The following is a 16,020-nucleotide window of genomic DNA, read 5'->3' on the forward strand; positions in this document are numbered from 1 at the left end:
TCTCCCTGTACAGTCCTTCGTCCGGGGCCTCCACATATCTTTTATCCACTCTCAAAATCTCCCCCACTAATCTCTCCCTTTCTTTGCCCTCTTTTTTCTCCTTGTAAGCCCTTATGGAGATCAACTCTCCCCTAACCACCGCCTTCAGCGCTTCCCATACTACCCCCACCTGGACCTCACTATCATCATTGGCCTCCAGGTACCTTTCAATACATCCCCGCACCCTTCCACAGACTCCCTCATCCGCCAATAGTCCCACATCCAGTTGCCACAGTGGGCGCTATTCCCTCTCCTCTCCTAGTTCCAGATCCACCCAGTGCGGGGCATGATCTGAAATGGCTATGGCCGAGTACTCCGTTCCTTCCACCCTCGGAATCAGTGCCCTACTCAAAACAAAGAAATCTATCCGGGAGTATACCTTATGAACATGGGAGAAAAAGGAAAACTCTTTGGCCAACGGCAAATCTCCACGGGTCCACTCCCCCCATTTGCTCCATAAACCTCCTGAGCACATTGGCCGCTGCCGGCCTTCTTCCGGTCCTGGGTCTAGACCGATCTAACCCTGGATCCAGCACAGTATTGAAATCCCCCCCCCCCATTACCAGGCTTCCTACCTCCAGGTCCGGGATACGTCCCAGCATCCGCTTCATAAATCCCGCATCATCCCAGTTCGGGGCATATACATTTACCAGCACGACCTCCATTCCCTGCAGTCTACCACTCACCATCACATATCGGCCACCGTTGTCCACTACTATATTCCTAGCCTCGAACAACACCTGTTTCCCCACCAATATAGCCACCCCTCTATTTTTCGCGTCCAACCCTGAGTGGAACACCTGTCCCACCCATCCTTTCCTTACCTAACCTGATCCGCCACCTTCAGATGCGTCTCCTGAAGCATGACCACGTCTGCCTTCAGTCCTTTTAAGTGCGCGAACACTCGGGCCCTCTTAATCGGCCCATTTAGGCCTCTCACATTCCACGTGATCAGCCGGATTGGGGGGCTGCCCCACCCCCCAACCGACTAGCCATCACCTACTCTAGGCCAGTCCCACGTCCAGGTCCCGCGCACCCACCAGTCTCCCAGGCGGCGCACTCCCGTCCCGACCACCACCTCTTCCCTTGCCAGCTCCCTCCCGATCCCAGCAGCAGCAACCCAGTTATCCCCCCCCACCCCACCCCCACCCCCGCTAGATCCCCATCTAGCATGGTTACTCCCCCCATAATGCTTCCGAAAGTCAGCTGACTCCAGCTGACCACGGCTTCCCCCGCTCTCCCCTTGACCCCCCCCCCGTGTGGGGAACTCTCCTCCTCCTTGCGCCTATCTTCCCGCCATCATCTCCCTCGCGCGGGAAAAAGCCCGTGCTTTCCTAGATCAGCTCCGCCCCCCATGGCGCAGCTCCCACTCCAGCCCCGTTCCCATTCCCCATCCCCCACCTATGTCACTTTTTCCACCGGCGCCCACATTTCTCAGTGTCCCCCGTCAAAGAAAAAAGGAATTCTTCTCTTCCCTTCCCCCTCCCCATCTATCGTCCCGATACGGTGAACCTCCCATTCCCCAATTTACATTTCTGTACATCAACATCGTCATCTCCCCCACAGCATCAGTCCCTCAGTTCTAGTCCAACTTTTCTTTTTGGATGAAGGTCCATGCCTCTTCCGACGTTTCAAAATAATAGTGTCTATCTTGGTACGTGACCCACAATCGCGCCGGCTGCAGCATCCCAAACTTTACTTTCTTCTTGTGAAGCGCCGCCTTGGCCCGATTAAAACTCGCTCTCCTTCTCGCCACCTCCGCGCTCCAGTCCTGATGCACTCGTATCACCGCATTCTCCCACCTGCTACTCCGTACCTTCTTGGCCCAGCTCAAAACAGCCTCTCTGTCCGTGAAGCGGTGAAATCTCACCACTATCGCCCTTGGTGGTTCTCCAGCCCTGGGTCTCCTCGCAAGGACCCGGTAAGGCCCTTCCACCTCCAGGGGGCCCGAGGGGGCCTCAGCTCCCATTAGCGAATGGAGCATCGTGCTCACATAAGCCCCAATGTCAGCTCCCTCCACTCCCTCGGGGAGACCCAGAATCCGGAGGTTCTTTCTCCTCGATCTGTTCTCCAGGGCTTCGAGTCTTTCGATCCACCTCTTGTGTAACGCCTCGTGCGTCTCCATTTTTACCGCTAGGCCCAGAATCTCATCCTCGTTCTCAGCTGCCTTCTCCTTCACCCCACGGAGCTCTATCGCCTGGGCCTTTTGCGTTTCTTTTAGCCCTTCGATTGCCAACAACATCGGCGCCAGCACCTCCTTCTTTAATTCCTCCACACACCGTCTAAGGAATTCCTGCTGATCCGCCCCCCATGTCGTCTGGTCTCCATCCGTCGCCATCTTGCTTCTTCCTTCTCTTCTCTGCCGCTGCTCCAGAGTATCCTTCGCAATCGGGCCACTACCACCGATCTTTTCCATACACACTAGGGGGGGCTCCTTACTTCGTCACCCCACACTGGGTTTGGTCCGAAGAAATTTCCGTTGGGGCTCCCAAAAAGAGCCCAAAAGTCCGTTAGAGCGGGAGCTGCCGAAACGTGCGACTTAGCAGTGCATCGCCGCAACCGGAAGTCACAACAGGTGGCTTTACTATGCATAATGGCTCCCGTGTGTGTGTCCACCCTGGCCCTGGTATCCCACAGGCCGAGGGGTAAAATGCCCACTCAGTTTCCTGAAAGTCTGTTCCCCTATAATGGAGATGGCAACTCCTGTGTCTTCTTCCATGTCCAGGAAGTGACCATTGACGTGGAGTTTGTTTCAGATTGGGGACACTTTGAGGGCAGTGACACAATTTAATTGCATTAACTAGTTGATTTGCAAAGCACTGGCCTGAGGTGGCTATGACTTCTGGCAGCCTTGCCTAGGGCCTGCCCTACAACCGCAGGTGCAGCAACTTTGCTCTCCACAATCCTCCATCTGTTTCTGGTGTCTCTGTACCGTCAACCCCGCTCCTTATCCCTTGTGTCTGATTGTTGACTTGTTGGCGGGAAGGACATGTGAGCGCTGTGCATGGGGAAATCAGTTCTCCTTTATGGGGAGAAATCCATGGAACTCTGGAACTCCTGGGCCCCTGTCTCAGCATTTTCATGGGACAATGCCAATTCTATGGCTCTTTTAAGGTCCAGAGTAGGTCCTGCCAGCAGTTTCCTCTGGGTTGCGACATTATTTCTCCCACATACTAGTTGTCCCTGAAGCATCTCTGGGAGGGATGACCCATAATCCGTATTCCGCCAGTTTCCGAAGTCTTGTCAGGAATTCCGTTACTGATTCCCCAGAGGTTCTTCCAGCCGTGATGAATTTATAACATTGCAATATCACAGATTGTTTAGGATCACAGTGGTTCGCTACTCAGTCTATCAGTTAAAGGAATTCAAATCCAGGGCTACTGGTAGGTCAGGTTTTTAATGATGCTGAATATTGGGGCTCTGCAAGTGGTCAGGAGAATCACCTATTGTCGGTCTTCATCTTCTATGCCGTTTGTCCTAAAGAAATATTGCATTCTTTCGGCATACTGGGGCAATCTTCCACGCCTGCATTAATTGGCTCTAGCTTGCCAAATCACGGCATTTTTGGATTTTCCCCGTCTTTTCTTGCCAGAATTGACTTATGGCGAGGTTCATTGAAGATCATAGAATTCCTACAGCACAGGAGACCGTTCAGCCCATCGAGTCTGCACCGGCCCTCTGAAAGAGCCCTCCCCTAATAAGGCCCACGTCCACGCCCTATCCCTGCCATCCCACCTAACCTGCACATCTTTGGATATTAAGAGGCAATTTTAGCATGGCCAATCCACAGAACCTGCACATCTTTGGAATATGGGAGGAAACTGGAGCACCTGGAGGAAGCCCAAGCAGACATTGGGAAAAGTACACACAGTTACCCAAGGCCGGAATTGAACACCGGTCCCTGCTGCTATGAGGAAGCAACGTTAACCACTACACCGCCCCAGATAAATTCTTGTTAGCTTCTTAGATTCTTGTTAGGCTGCCTAGAATCTTATCCTTGCTCCTCGTCACCAATCCAGAAGACACGGGCAGGAAGATTAATGTTGTTTATTTATAACTCAAAAGTAAAGCCATTACTGTGGCATACAGCAACAGAGTCCCAGCTCGGGGCTAACAGAACTGTTGGTACAGGTTCGGCCTGGCATTGAAAGGGCTGATTTAACAAATCCCAGCTGGGAGGGCCTCTGCCCGTTGCCAGGGAAACTCTTGCTCCACGCGGTGATGTATTAGTGATCCTCCATTGTCATCGTAGTTGTTATCACAATGTCCCTTTTTGATGCATGCAAGTTGGCTTGAAGCTTGTTCAAGCAATTTTGTTAAGCCTTTGAAATACATCCAAGGCCATTATAACCAATAAGCTACAATTTGGGTTTGCTGGATTTGTCAAAATATCATTTGAGATTTTTCTCTGGAATCACTAATTTATTAAAATATACTCCCTGATGAATAAACTAATCATTTGAGACAAGTTTTAATACAGTTAAGATGGTTTTCATGAAAAGATTTATTTTGATAACATTTAAACAAAAATGTTTTCAAATGCCTCATAAGCGACAAAATAACTAGCCTATTTACATTTCCATAATGCAGGCCTGGCCAATGCCTTTAAGGTAGAATAGAATAAGCTTATCAATTTGGTGATATAATCATATATGAGGATGATTACTTTATATCCTCTTCACTTAAAGTGTCCTGTATATGACTGTGCTGCCAAAGCATGTTGGATATATGGGCACCAGTTCAAGAACTATAGGCATTGGACAAGTTCAAGCCAACAAGCTCAGGAAAAAAAACTTTCCAGCTTTCCAGCCATGGCTTTTCTCTTTCTCTCACCCCTCTTTGTTGCTCACTCCTACATGTTGTACAACCTTGATCCTTTCAAGGCCTGTGATAAATGTAGGAATTTCAGATATAACATGTATTTGGTAGAGTAAGGGATAAAAGCCTGGGTTAATGTGTGTATGACTGCTGCAGTAGTGTTTTCAAAATCTTGGTTTGCAAAGCAGCTAGGCTTTTTGGAACCAGAGGTGCAATTAATGCATCTTAAAAGTTTGGGCTAATGACATTTATTTATATAAAGAAGGTTCTCTGCGGAGTAATTAATTAGAGACATTGTATTCAGCTTAGCAAGATGATGGAGTTAATGGGAGAAGCCAGGGGTTGAGGCAGTCAGGTGGAGGTTTTCAGAGTTAGATTGTGGCTGAGGTTTCTGAAGAAATACAGCCAGATATTCTGCATTATTCTGACAGGGTGTCACATCTCTTTCTTTCAAGCAGTCTTAAAAGATCTCTCTTTCTCAAAGTGGAGAATCCAAGACATTCTTTACAGTCAGTATTTCTGAGTGCTAACTGTACTTAAAATTGGGTTGGGATCCGAGATGGTTTTGTTATTGGAGTGAAAATAAAGTTAAGGGTCATTGTGTCATTATATTAGTTAGAATTGTTAAGGGTGAATTGTAAACTATTTTCTGGTGTGATGTCAAAGATATTTTAATACTGTCAGTAATAAAGTTTGTTTTAATATACCATATCATTATTTTGCAGGAAATTGCTCCTTAGCGAGGTACTCTTTCCTCATAGTCTTATAAAATTAAAATTAAATGTTGAGGTTTCTGTCCAATATCTTAGCCACTGTTGGGGTCTGGTCTGGAATCATAGTAGACCCTTAATATCTCATGTGCTGCAGGGATAGAGGTCAGAAGGAACCAAACTACATTTGCTGTCTGCAATTGGGTCTACAGTTAGCTAGTTCATAACAAATAAGAGGTGCAATTGTGGGTTAATATTCTTCAATAGCTATTTGGATCAAGAAATACGAATATTGCATTTTCTCTCAAAGCATAATCCATAATTGTGCATGTAAGAAAGGTGCTTGATGGATTGAATGGTCTTTTCTTATCCAACGTTTTTTCTATACATACCTCATTTGCTTTCAGCATTTCAGGAATTTTCTTCATCCATTCCCGGTGCTCTGTCAAGTCTTCAATAGTATTAGGCTTTTCAAACAATTTTCTATTGATCATTTTAAAATCATCATTGATCTAAAAGATAGAAATCGCATTGAATCATCACACAGAAGTCAAATAATCTTTTAATAATTATCCTTCCAATTTTCCTGTTTTCTTAATATCCCTTCTATATTAAGCTAACGGCAAGACAACTTTGTCATCAGGCTTCCACCAAAAGCACCAAGGAGATGCATAAGGATTATGCAAGTTGATTCCAAGTTTGCTTCCACCACCACCCTCCACGGAGAAGCATCTCACTTCTAGAATAAGTCTGCTGTGTATGGATTTTAGTCATTGATGAGGGAGAAATAAAGAAAGAACTTGCGTTTATATAGAACCTTTAATTTCCTCAGAATATCCCAAAGCATTTCACGGCCAATTAAGTCCCATGGGATCTTTAATGCCCAACCGAAAGGGAAATAGGGCCTCTCATTCGAAAAATGTAATTCCAATTGGAGGAGTATTTTGAATAGAAAGTACATCCACTGGACATTCTTTCTCACCTAACACTTGGCTATAGTCATCCTTATCCCCTCTGACATTCATTTTTCCATATGTAAACTAACCCAACCACCTTAAAGTAGGACTTGTAACACATTCTGAGGTATCTGCTATTTTATGTCGGAGCTATGCAAAGTCTCATTAGGGTGTGATTTACCAGCTGCCTCCTGCTGGGATCGGGATGGAACGTGGCCGGTAGATCCCGGGAGAGGATTCCTGATGGTCAGTACTCCTCATGAGATCTAAACAGATCTTGCGAGATGACACGATCTGGAATCCGACCCAGGCTTGCATAGTTAAACGAGCTTAAAGCTCACTTAACTATGTCTATGTCGGATTGAACGGCCACCATGCCTTGCCGAGGAGACCCAGTCAGGCACCGTTTAGCACTGGTTCCGACAAACTAGGACGCAAACACATTACAAGCGCCAGGAACGACCCTGTTAACCCTGCCCAGAACGGATTCTGATTTTTAAAAATTAAATCGCACACCCTAGATTTCTGCCAGTAGTCCACTGCCGGGTATACAGTACAACTATTAATATCCCTTATTTTGATTCAGCCTATAACAAACTTGATTATTCTATGTTCAAATCACACAAATCTATTGACTTCCCAGTATTGAAATATGCCCAATTATTGGTTCATTTATAATAATAATCTTTATTATTGTCACACGTCGGTTTACATTAACACTGCAATGAAGGTACTGCGAAAATCCCTTAGTCGCCACACTCCGGCGCATGTTCATGTACACAGAGGGAGAATTCAGAGTGTCCAATTCACCTAACAAGCGCAACTTTCAGGATTTGTGAGAGGAAACCGGAGCACCCAGAGGAAACCCACGCAGACACGGAGAGAATGTGCAGATTCCACACAGACAGTGACCCAAGCGGGAATCAAATCCAGGACCCTGGCGCTGTGAAGCAACAGTGCTAACCACTGTGTACCGTGCCGCCTGTTGCATTTAAAAGCAAAGGAACATCAGAACACCTGGGAATTTATTTATACGTACATCATATAGAGATAGAACACAGGTGGTTCAATAAACCAGACTATTGGGCAATCTGGAATTAAGTGACAACAGTTGTTGGGTACCACAACAAATTAAAGTCTGATTTTTGAAAACATACCTCTTCCACTTGTACCTCAAGTTTTTTGGAAAACACTTTCAATACAGACTGGGCTAAGTTGTTGCATTTTTTGGAAAGGTTGGTCCGCAATGATTCCACACTGATAGTGAAGGGTCCAATGGTGATCGTACTCGGAATTGTGTTCTCTATCTGATCTTTCTTCTTCAAATGCTGCTCCACTTCTAATTTCACCTCATGAACTGTTGGATCAAGATTGCTAAAGGCGCTACAGTTTGTAACATAAACAATTAAAAAGTACAGGGATTAGAAATTTTAACTCTTTAATCCAGGATGCTTTTATAAATCAAAGCATGTATTGTGGATCTTAATTTTGTTTACGTAATATGCAGCAGCATTTGGTAATGTGGTAACGTTCCCACCTCTAAATCAGCAAGTTGTAGGTTGGGTCCCACTTCAGACAGCCTCGGTGAATAAAGACTAGACTACGGTCTTGAAATACGGAATTGACATTCAGTGGCAGACTCGTGTTTAGAGCCTGACTCAGGGACAATATTCCCACCTCTGGAGCATAAGGATTGGGTTTGGGCGACAGTCCAAACAGCCATGGTGAGTGGAGCAGTGGCTCTGAACATTGGGTTGGTATCCAGTGGAAGCATTAGAATTGGGTGGGAAGGGTATTCTCATAAAGGGGAGGTGGGACACTTCAGCATTGGCTGCAATCGACCTATGAGAAGCTACTCTAAAGATTAAAAACAAAATTTAAGGAATAGGAAACATCCTTAACTACCTTTCCCAAGTAAATAGCTCAAGAATCTCAAGTGTGAGGCTTGAGTGAGAACCTACAGTTGGTGCAGAACACAATGGACAGCCAACCAGAAGTAACATAGCATACTGGTACTCCAATTCATTGTAAATTTGGGTAGCATGATGAGGGGTCATGTTTGCAATTCTTCACATGGTGTATTCTACTCAATCATTGAAAGGTGTTGGATGCCTAGACATTTCTTTAAAAAAAAGTCTAGGATGTGAAGACCAAGCAGCAAATCAAACCACATCCCTCCATTACAGACTGTGCAATTCTTTGTACTTTAGGGCTATTTAATAGTGTATTAAGGAACCTTGTAATTAAATTTTGCGAATTACAATGCAATGCACCCAATTAATGGAATCCACATTAAAAACTCCCTCCCAGAAGGTTGAAAATTAACTGTAATTTCCAGCTCTAGTTCGGGGTGCAGGAGCTTTGGGAGCTGAATATGGTCCGTAGTTTAGATTTACTTTCTGACATTGACTTCAACAGCAAAAGGAGGCAAATTAATTGGATAATGAATTAAAAATTAAAGATCAAAAGCGAAATAAAAATCTTCACTTCCACCAATATAATCTCCCCTTGTAATTCACAAACTGCAAATTTAAAAACTGGGAGAAAGAACCTCTTTGCTGCCTTGAAAAGAGAAGCACAGGCCTCTGCATGGTACCTTCCCTCAATACTGCAGCACATAAGTTCATAAAGATAAAGGAGCAGAATTAAGGCGTTTGGCCAATCGAACCAGCTCCACCATTTGATCATGGCTGATCTCATGCTAGCCATAACGCCATTTTCCTTCCCGTTCTCCATAACCCTTCAATCCATTACCAATTAAAAATCTGTCTAACTTCTCCTTACATTTACTCACTGTCCCAGCACCCATCACTCTTGGGGTAGCGAATTCCACAGATTCACAATCCTTTGGGAGAAGTAGTTTAAATTTGCAACCCCTTATACTAAGACTATGACCTCTCGTTCTAAAATGCCCGATAGAGGAAGTATCCGCTCCATGTGTACTTTATCCTTGCCTTTTATCATCTTGTATACCTCAATTTGACCTCCCCTCATTTTTCTAAACTATAGAGAGTATAGGCCCAAACAGTTCAATCTCTCCTCATATGACAAACCCCTCATCTCTGGAATTAATGTAGTCAATCATAGACTCATAGAATTTACAGTGCAGAAGGAGGCCATTCGGCCCATCGAGTCTGCAGAGGTCCTTGGAAAGAGCACCCTACCCAAGCCCACACCCACACCTCCACCCTATCCCCGTAACCCAGTAACCCCACCCCACATTTTTGGACACCAAGGGGCATTTGGCCCTCAGAGGTAGGGATTTCCAAAGGTTCCCCACCCCCAGAGTGAAGAAATTCCTCCTCATCTCAGTCCTAAATGGTCTACCCTTATTCTGACACTGTGCCCTGCGACCCCAGCCAGGGGAACCATCCTTCCCAGATATACTTGTCAAGTCTTTTAAGAATTGTATATGTTTCAATGAGATCACACCTCATTCTTCTAAACTCGATAAAACATAGGCCCAGTCTCCTCAATCTCTCCTCAAGGGACAATCCCACCATCCGAGAAATCAGTCTGATGAAACTTCATTGCACTCCCTCCATGACAAGTAAAGAGACCAAACTATGCATAAACATTTTCATCAATGATCTATACAATTGCAGCAAGACATCTTTGCTCCGGCACTCAAATCCTCTTGCAATAAAGGCCAACATACCATTCCTAATTAATTGCTGCGCCTGCCTGTTAGCTTTCAGTGACTCATGAACAAAGACACTCCGATCCACCCTTCCCAATCTCTCACCATTTAAGAAATACTCTGAATTGCTGCTTTTGCTACCAAAATGAATAATGTTTCCATCTTATATTCCATCTGCCACTTTCTTGTCCACTCATTTACCCTGTCTAAATCCCCTTTTTGCATCCTCTTCACAATTCAATTTCCACCTAGGTTTGTGTCATCAGCAAATTTGGAAATTTTACATTTTGTTTCCACACCAAATCATTGTTCTAGATTGTGAATAGCTGGGGCCCAAGCAGTGATCCTTGTGGTATCCATTAGTCACAGCACGCCAACCGGAGAATGACCCGTTTATTCCCACACTGTTTTATCAGCTAGTGTACTCTCGGATTCTATTTTGTTTTTCTTTACCAGTTTCTTGGTCTTCCTTTGCTGAATTCTAAAATGCTCCCAATCCTCAGTCTTACTCTTTTTTTAGCAGCTTTACAAATCTCTTCCTGAGATCTAATCCAATCTTTAACTTATTTTGTTAGCCACAGTTGGATCACTTTTCCATTGGGTTTTATGCCTCAAAAAGAATGTCTCTTTGCCGTAAACTACATATTGATTCTTCTAATGCTAGCTATTCCTGTTGAACGTCATGGGCGGGATTCTCCACCCAACGACACTGGGATCGCGAATCACAATCAGGCAGAGAATCATGCATCAGCTGAAAAGAGGCTGTGCCAGTCGCCACATGGAATGCCATGCTCCAGTGCTTCAACAGCGGGGTGAATGCATCTCATGCCAGTGTGGGCATGCAAATTGTACAGTAAACACCATTGGCATATTATTAAAGGGCCTGCCCCAGAATTCACTGGGCCTCCCATGATGCTCCGCCTCCTCCAAGAGGAATTACCGACGGCGAGGTTCACTTGTGGTATTTAAATTGGGAAACAGGCGCCATGGCTGCTGAGGGAGAGAGAGCAGATAAGACATGTTCCCAAAGGCACAGCCATGGGCTGCTAGATGGGTCGGGATGACCCTGGGGTCATGGTGACCAGGCATAGACCGTCATTGCCTCGGCCTGTAAGGCAGCCATCCTGCAGCGCACCCCACTGACCGCACCGTGATCTGTAATTGCGCAGAGCACCACTAGCCTTATGGTTGCCCCCCCACCACCACCAAGGCGTGCCTCCCCCCCACCACCGAGCAGCCTACAATTTGTCCAATGTACAATTTTCATGCCCACGCTGGCGTGCGACGTAGAACAGCCCACAGATCCCATCCGCCACAACTAGGACCACCATTCTGGCGAGGTACCATGTAACCCACCCAAGGGGGATAACCACAATAGATCCCATGGAAGTGCGCAGGACAGTACCACTGGCATGGGTAGTGCCAGCCACGGTACCCCTGCCGGCAGGGACGGTTGCCAGGGTCAAAGGGCCCCAGGTGCCAGGCATAGAGCGGCACAGTAGCACAGTGGTTGGCACTGTTGCTTCATAGCTCCAAAGCCCCAGGTTCGATTCCCGGCTTGGGTCACTATCCATGCGGAGTCTGCACGTTCTCCCCGTGTCTGCATGGGTTTCCTCCTGGTGCTCCGGTTTCCTCCAAGTCCCAAAAGATGTGCTGTTAGATGAATTGGATATTCTAAATTCTCCCTCTGTGTACCCGAACAGGCAGCGGAATGTGGCGACTAGGTGCTTTTCACATTAACTTCACTGCAGTGCTAAATGTAAGCCTACTTGTGACAATAAAGATTTATTATTATTATTACTATTATGACTGGGCCAGGATCGCGGTGCAGAAGGCGATATGTCTGGAGGATTGGCCAGGGTTGAGGTGTGGATGAAGAGGGGGGGTGACATGCAGGGGCAGGGACTGCAGTGCAAAACAAGGTCACTGTGTAGCCCGTTGGATCTGGTTGGGCACGGGGGTAGTCACCATGCTAACATGAGTAGCATAGTGGTTAGCACAATTGCTTCACAGCTCCAGGGTCCCAGGTTCGATTCCGGCTTGGGTCACTGTCTGTACGGAGTCTGCATGGTCTCGCCGTGTGTTCGTGGGTTTCCTCCGGGTGCTCCTGTTTCCTCCCACAGTCCAAAGATGTGCAGGTTAGGTGGATTGGCCATGCTAAATTGCCCTTAGTGTCCAAAATTGCCTTTAGTGTTCGGTGGGGTTACTGGGTTATGGGGAAAAGGGTGGAGGTGTGGGCTTGGGTAGAGTGCTCTTTCCAAGAGCCGGTGCAGACTCGATGGGCTGAATGGCCTCCTTCTGCACTGTAAATTCTATGAAATCTATGTCTGCCTTTCACCCACTACAGAGAATGGATTTAGGTATCCAACCAGGAGTGGTTGGCACATGCCTAGCTGCCGCAGCCCTGGCGGACGCCATGAGGCTGTACGAACAGGAGCTGCTCGGGGAGAACCCTCCAGAACAGGAACCAGCCCCAGAGGAGCAAGGGCCAGCTAGTGGAGGATGGAGAGCGGAACATCCAACATGCTGAGGAGGAGGTGGGAAGCGCCACATGAGGCCTCATCTGTACCGGCAGCGCTTGTCTTTCGAGGATCTGCCAGACCGAGCATGTCGCCGAAGACTCTGGCTGAGCAGGGGGGCCATGTGACATCCCTGCCACATCATGGCGCACCTGGAACCAGGGGGAGTATGGGGGAGACCCGCTCCTGGTGGCCTGAACTTCTACGTGATGGGGTCCTTCCAGGCGCCGAGTGGGGACCTGTCTGGGATCTCACAGATTTCTGTGTACAGGTGCATCTCCACCATTACAGAGAACCTGTAAGCCCGGGCAGCATAATACATCAAGCTGAATATGGACCGAGCCCATCAGGTTGCCCGGGCAGCACGGTTTGCCACCTGAGCTGGGATGCCCTAGGTCCAGGGGATGATCGACGGGATGCATATTCCCCTACAAGCGCCACCGCATGAGGAGCCGGCATTCACATTCACGAAAGTGGTTCCACTTGATGAACATGCAGTTGGTGTGTGACCACTAGCTGCTCATCATGCACATCTGCGCCCAATACCAGGCAACATGCATGACGCCTTCATCCTGGCATACTCGATGGTACCCGACACCTTCAAAGTGCAACCCCAGGTAAGGGGTTGGCTATTGGCCAACAGCGGTTATCCGCTGTGGTCATAGCTGATGACGCCTATCCGCAAGCCTCAGACCGTTGCAGAGAACCACTACAACAATGCCCATGCCAACAAACTGGTGTCTACCTTTCTGGCCTTATGGGCCCTAACGCTCCGTCTAGGTGTTTCCCCAGGTGGTAGATCAGGAGTGGAAATGGCCTGCTGCGATTTCCACCCTGTGACCTGGGAGCCCATTGGTGGCCATCCTCTAGAGCGACCGGGCCTGAATGAGCCTGGCTGTCTTCCGGGTCTCACAGGTGGTGTGGTGTCACCCTGTTCTGCCCACTGTCCATCAGATGCGCCAGGCTATATGCGGGGTTCAGAGGCACTGAGGTGTTCCAGGACCTCCCCTGTGAGAGTCACCAGCGCGCGCCACATCACCTCCTCCTCTCTCAGGGTGTCCCGGGCTACTCCAAAGGGATGGGGGTGCGGCTAAGCGCGCTCCGGGGGCTCCACCATCACCTGGCGCTACCAGTCCTGGAGGGCGACTTTCGAATCAACCAGGGTCTCCATGCTCACGGCAATGGACACAGGGACTCTGCCACGTCCCTCTGGGACTGTGCCATATCACTTGGGGACCGTGCTCGGTCCCTCTGTGTCTGGTTCAGGTCAGCCAGCACCTGGCCAATGCCGTCAAAGGGCACAGCTAATGGCCTGTCGTGACTGGGCCAAGCTCTGGAGCAGCACTGCCATCTCCATATGGCTATGGTACATGGCTACCTGTGACATGGTCGCCCTGTCCTGTGCCTCAGCCACAGCTCGCCCAGAGTGCCCCAAGCCTTGGACATCCTGACCCATGGCCGATACCTTCGCCACACGTGCAGTGGAGGCCTAGGTGGCATGCATGGTCTGCACAGCCTCATACCGCTGCAGGGAGTTGGACTCCTCCAACTGCACCTGCAGGCTCTTGATGGTTGCTGTAGTCCCCAGCTCTGCGCCTGCATCTCCAACATTGATGGGACCGCGTTTCCTGAAGCCCGAGACCTGCCTGTATGGTAGCTAGTCCTGGAGGTCAAGCCGTCCTCTGACTCTGTCCCCTCAAAGGTTCTATCTCGACCTGATGTACCGCAGGACATGTGTGGTGCGTACCAGATAGTGCCCCAGGAGTCTCATCACTAAAGTGCCCAACCAAGGGGAGTAACTCTGGGGTGGTGGAGGGTGCCGGTGATAGCAGTGCCAAGACACCGGTGCCGTCCCCAGATGTGTCCTCCATGGTGTCACAGGGTTGCGGCTGGGGGTTTGCGTTGCCAGCAGGTCACCCCTCGTTGCCAGATAGGTCTTGGGATTGCAGCCGGGGGACACCTGATAGCCCCGCGCCCGTCGCCGGGTGATCCTGCAAGACAAAAGGAAAGACGCATGGTTAGGTCACGGGAGTGCGGGGTGATGGGGAGGGTGCCACATATGCCGTAGGCACACCGCAATCCATCAGGGCCTCACTTGCTTCGTTGGCTGCCCGCTCTCCGGGCCCACTGACTAGGTCCAATGCCCTCTGGGGGGTTTATGGGTGTGGGGAGTATGGAACACGAGTGGTACCAGGGGCACGGAAGTGGTGACTCACACGGGCGCCCTGAGGCGATCATGCAGCTTCTTCCTGCACTGTTTTCTGGTCCTGGCGGTGGAGCCCACGATGTTCACGGCCTCAGCCACCTGTGCCCAGACCTGGTTAAGTCTGCGGGTGGCAGCCTCCTTCCCACCTCAGGGTATTCAGGAACAGGGTATTCCGCCTCGCCTCCATGCCATCCAACAATGTCTTTAGCTCCGCAACGGCTAATCTTGGGGCCGCTCTTCAGGTTGGTATCATCTTAGCTGGAATGAGTGTGTGTGGGGTGTGGTGCTCTGCAGCCTGTCAGGCTCTCCAGTGTCAATCCTGACCCCAGCGAATCAGACGGTGGCATTGGTTGGAATTGCACTAATTCCACGTGCCGCCGGTGCTAGCCCATTAATGTGTCCTGTATCGCTCCAAGACCAACACCACTTTTGTCGACGTAGCACTCTCGCGATTCAGTCCTGGCGTCAGCACTTAGTTTCTCAAACAGAGGATCCTGACCCATACCTTAATAATTACAGTTCGGTAATGACCGTAACATAACAATCAAATCTTTCCAATGGTCATTGCTGAACTGTGGGCATGCAGTAGTGTCCTCACTGAGGCTGAAACCAAGCTCAACCAACTTCACAGAAACCAAGAAGCAAATCTGGATATTGCTGGTCTGCATTATTTAGTACAACGTTATGTGGTGCAGTTACCTGTTGAGCTAATGGGGGAGGAAGTAATGATATCCTTACAATGTAAATCCCAATAAATAAATTAGATCAAATGTATATATCCTGATAATATATCATTACTCACTTCACATATTTTTCAATATCCAGTTCGTTGAGTTCGATGAATTGCTCATACTCCTTGGCATAGCTTTTCAGGGGTATTAGTGCTTTCCCAATGGCCATTTTTATTGTATTGCGCAATTCTTGTACGGGTGGCTCATTATGCCACACAGACTCAAGCAATGGTGTTCCACTTTGAAACATCTCCTCCAGGACAAACTGAAAAATAAAATTATGCAATCATTAAGAAAAAAGACAGCAATTACGTGGCCAATAATGCAATGAGACAAACCTAACGTGTCACTGCTTCAGTTATGGGAACTCAGCATTTTCTGAGGCAATCTTCATCCAAATT

General features: G+C 48.2%; 1 protein-coding gene across 1 annotated transcript in view; it reads right to left on the reverse strand.

Annotated features, from left to right (window-relative positions):
- The window catches only part of dnah1 (dynein, axonemal, heavy chain 1), a 1,119,271-nt gene that overhangs the window by 858,459 nt on the left and 244,792 nt on the right, over positions 1-16,020 (reverse strand). The window contains exons 13-15 of the mRNA XM_072472076.1: positions 15,691-15,884; positions 7,681-7,906; positions 5,960-6,079 (exon numbers count right to left, since the gene is read on the reverse strand). Coding sequence (XP_072328177.1) covers positions 5,960-6,079; positions 7,681-7,906; positions 15,691-15,884 — 540 coding nt within the window. The remainder of the gene's footprint in view (positions 1-5,959; positions 6,080-7,680; positions 7,907-15,690; positions 15,885-16,020) is intronic.

This window comes from Scyliorhinus torazame, chromosome 13, assembly GCF_047496885.1.
Source record: "Scyliorhinus torazame isolate Kashiwa2021f chromosome 13, sScyTor2.1, whole genome shotgun sequence".
NCBI classification, from domain to species: Eukaryota; Metazoa; Chordata; class Chondrichthyes; order Carcharhiniformes; family Scyliorhinidae; genus Scyliorhinus; species Scyliorhinus torazame.